The sequence below is a fragment of the Sphaeroforma arctica genome (assembly GCF_001186125.1).
Source record: "Sphaeroforma arctica JP610 unplaced genomic scaffold supercont1.1118, whole genome shotgun sequence".
Lineage (NCBI taxonomy): Eukaryota > Ichthyosporea > Ichthyophonida > Sphaeroforma > Sphaeroforma arctica.
Genome location: NW_014039440.1, coordinates 8,655 through 12,884, shown reverse-complemented (window position 1 = coordinate 12,884; position 4,230 = coordinate 8,655). Strand labels below are relative to the sequence as shown.

The 4,230-nt window shown below is 42.8% G+C and overlaps 1 protein-coding gene across 1 annotated transcript; it reads right to left on the bottom strand.

Annotated features, from left to right (window-relative positions):
• Positions 1-317: 317 nt before the first annotated feature.
• On the bottom strand, positions 318-4,158 carry SARC_10041 (hypothetical protein; the record flags this gene model as incomplete). Its single annotated transcript, XM_014295925.1, has 7 exons — positions 318-458; positions 1,023-1,296; positions 2,025-2,133; positions 3,016-3,105; positions 3,339-3,373; positions 3,463-3,560; positions 4,006-4,158. 7 exons carry the CDS (start codon positions 4,156-4,158, stop codon positions 318-320), a joined length of 900 nt encoding a protein of 299 aa, XP_014151400.1.
• Positions 4,159-4,230: the final 72 nt, after the last annotated feature.

Sequence of the window (4,230 nt, the reverse complement as noted above, 5' to 3'; positions counted from 1 at the left end):
ATATATATAAGTATTTATATACATATATACATATATACATACATATATATATATGTGTGCGTGTGTCTATACAAACTTACAAACATACATACCTGCATGTAAACATGTATATATTTGTATATTTATAGATATATACATACATATACACACGCACATACACACCCATGTATGAATATTAACATAGTCATAAACATGAACATAAACATGAACATGAATCCATATATAGATATATAGATATATCTATATAGCATCGATGTATATAATCCTCCCACACCGACGATGTGTTTGCAGTGCACATACGATATATTTGGCTTCACTCAGAACACGTAGACTATGGCAGGTGTTAGTTTGGGTTGTACCTTGGCAACGGCGACGGATATCGCTCTTTTGTATATGCGATTGAGGTTTAAATTGTCTCTCGTACCTTGACCGTAGCTATGAGTAGCAAGAATCATATCCTGCGTGCAATGGAAGTTCATCTTTAGTTTAACATCACATGGTATAGTGCAAATATATATTGTCATTCCACCGCATGCCTTTCAAAATAGTACAAACATCAATTATTCCTCCATCGCACAGCGAAAGCAAGCCGTTCAATATAATACATCAATTATTATTCCATCGCACATCGAAAACAAGCCGATCAATATAACACATCAATTGTTATTCCATCACACAGCAAAAGCAAGCCGTTCAGTATAACACATCAATTGTCATTCCATCGCACAGGGATTTCTATATCGGAGCTTCTAGTAGTTGTCGAGGGCCATGAGTTGTAACAGGATCAAACCAGTGTGCGTAAAGTACTTGAATATATGTACATGTGCACACATGAACTTAAATATATGCACATGTGCACACATGAACTTAAATATATACACAATGTGCACACATACGCTTAAAATATACACATGTGCACAAATAGACTTATATACTTAAAGATGTTCACACATGCACACGTAAACATAAATATACACACACGTGCCCTAATCGCCCACATGACCGTCCCGCCGCCCACTTACCGATAGTGGGTCGGATTCTTTCGGCCTTTCCAGAACTAACAGCTGTGCCAGGTACTCTGGATTGTTGTGCAGCTGATAGAAAAGATGACTGTAAACATCCAATGACGGATATTCCTTAATCATCTTCTTGGCTTTGTGTTCCTCTATAAGCGACTGAGGTTTATATCGCTCTGTAACCGATTCTTGTGATCGGCTACTTTTGCGACTGAACAACCTCGTGCGCGTGGGCGTGCGAGTGCGACGTAACGAGGCCGTACTTTCCTCAGCGCGGAGTCTGTGGCGGAAACGTGATTCAAGAATTTTAGCGATTTAGAGTTATAGGGTTTTCGGGCTTAGGGTTTTAGGTGGCTTGATCCCTGGCTTTCTGTTCCTGTATCTACGACTGTGACCTGTACCGCTCTGTGACTGATGCTTATGATCGGCTGAGACTGAATATACTCGTGCGTGTGCGACTTAACGAGGCCGTACTTTCCTCAGCCACAGACTCCGCGCTGAGGAAAGTACGGGCTCAATGCGTCGCATTCGAACGAGGTTATTCAGTCGCAAAAGTAGTCGATCACAAGAATCGGTTACAGAGCGATACAAGTCTCAGTCGCCGATGGAGGAACAGAAAGCCAGGGGGGGCCTGTGCTTTGTTTGTGAGTGCATTTGCTCTCTACGATGATTTGGCAGTAAGTGACTGATGTTGTCAGTTGCACTCCCCTGGTCCATACAGCATTAGTGTGTAGCCCGAGACTTTTGTTACAAGGACACAACAACATACCATATCAATTTATACGACAAATGATTTGCCGACGCAAATGATACCATACCTCAGCCAAACGCAATTAACAATCCGCACTATTGTTTGAAAGTCGCACTCCTGCCTACCAGTGGCCATTGATTCGCATGCTCCACTACACCTGCTATTCAGTTGACAGGCTACGCCTACATCAACAGGCCACACACTCACTTCGCACAGATAAATAAATACGCTACGTAAAAAGAGACTGCTACACGTACTTATTCTCAGTCATCAGTTTGATTTGGGATTTTTCGTGGTCCAGGCTAGATGTGAAGTCCTTCACCTCTCGGTGTGCATTGACGACCTTCATTTTAAGTCGGTGATACTCTGTAGAAGACATTGACCAAATGTTAGACATTCGAATGATAAAACATTTAAATGTTAGCTATTCAAGGACGACAATTCAGAACAGAGTACACTAGAGGGATGCAGTGACTAGAGAAAGGTTTAGGCTTTAGGGTTTGGAGTTTAGGGGTCAGTGAGATTGTAAAGTACAGATATTCGGAAACTCGTTGAAATACTTGAGGAAACCCCTTAGCCAATGAACAATTAACCCACAGTACACTTAGTCAATCAATACACACGTGCCAACTAATGTCAACAAGTACAAACAGCCAACGAACAATAGACCCACAACACCACTTAGCCAATCAATACACACATGTCAACTAATGTCAACCAGTACCAACAGCCAACGAACTATAAACCCATAGCACCACATAGCCAATCAATACACATGTGTCAACTAATGTCAACCAATACAAACAGCCAATGAACAATAGACTCACAGCACCACTTAGCCAATCAATACACATATGTCAACTAATGTCAACCAATACAAATGTGTCAACTAATGTCAACCAGTATAAACAGCTAATGAACAATAACCCCACAGCACCACTTAGCCATTCAATACACATGTGTCAACTAATGTCAACCAGTACAAACTGCCAATGAGCAATAGACCCACAGCACCACTTAGCCAATCAATACACATGTGTCAATTAATGACAACCAATACACACGTGCCAACGAACAATAAACCCATAGCACTACTTAGCCAATCAATACGCATGTGTCAACTAATGTCAACCAATACACAGCTGTCGATTAGCTTGTTAGGTATAACAGTGCCGTATTTAGGACTGCGGACACACTGACCTTTGGGTTAGGGTAATAGAGTTTTAGGGGATTTTGGGTTTAACTGACCTTGATCAATCTGCGCGGACGTCGTTGCGGGAGGTAGCATTAACGCTTCAATGGCTCGCTTCACGGCCCACAGAGTAGGCTCGTTACCTTCTGTGGGAGATGACGAGAGGTCAGAGAACTTATACACACGTATGCATGGATGGGGTCATTCTGCCACAACAGCATTACGGCGGATCGCGTTAGCGTGTATGTTGGCGGTGAGAGCTGCTGGGATGTTCATATGTTATGTGCTTTGGTCTGAGCGCTGCACCCCGGTTCCTCGAGCACTAGCACATCCCTATGGGACATCTATTTGCCTTAGGCATGGCCATATAGATGCACACCAACCCACACTAAAGTATCTTGCACACTGACATGTCTGCCAAGGTATAAGTAATGTTCACACATGCCTACTAATATCTTGTCGACTGTTTCAGGGTTTAGGGTTTGGGATGAAATAATACTTACTCAGAGATCTCCACCATCTGCGGGTTGCCTCTCCTCTGCACCACGCCTGCAGTCGGACAGCCGCCTGCCACGCCACTGCACTCTCCAGAAATTGAAGTCTGCAATGGTGTAGGTAGCAATAGACAGTAAACACCTTGTTCGTGGCATATGACATTCTATAGAAGATTCCAAAAAGACTATAGACATTTGTTCGTCGTATACAATAGTCATTGAGTGCACACATTCAAAGTTCTCACAAGCTACACATAGCAAGCACAACTACAGATGGTAAGGGCTGATTTTTTCCAGTAGGATCGCATGGCACTCCCGTGTCTTAAAACGCTAGAACCCGAGAAATTACAAATCAACTGCACTTCTTAGTACGAACAATCGTTTTTTATCATTGCAAGATGTATCAGAAGCGCTACAATCCCAAAATAATACTAGTTGTGGATTTATAATTGCACACACGAAACCAATGAACCGTTCTTTAAACAAATGAGACACCGATCGCTAAACAAGATAACACATAAACCCACTCGCAGGGCCACCACAGCCACTTACCTCTTCAGCTCCTTTTGTGTCTCCTCGATGTTTTGGTTTACTTGCGAGATGATCTTCTGGATCGTCTTCAAGTTCAAAGCTGTACTTCGCACTGTGGTCAATGAGGTGGAATGTAAAAATTTTGAGGTGCTGTGTGAGACCGTTGAGGTGCATTGTGAGACCGTTGAGGTGCAGTGTGAGACCGTTGAGGTGCAGTGTGAGACTGTTGAGGTGCAGTGTGAGACC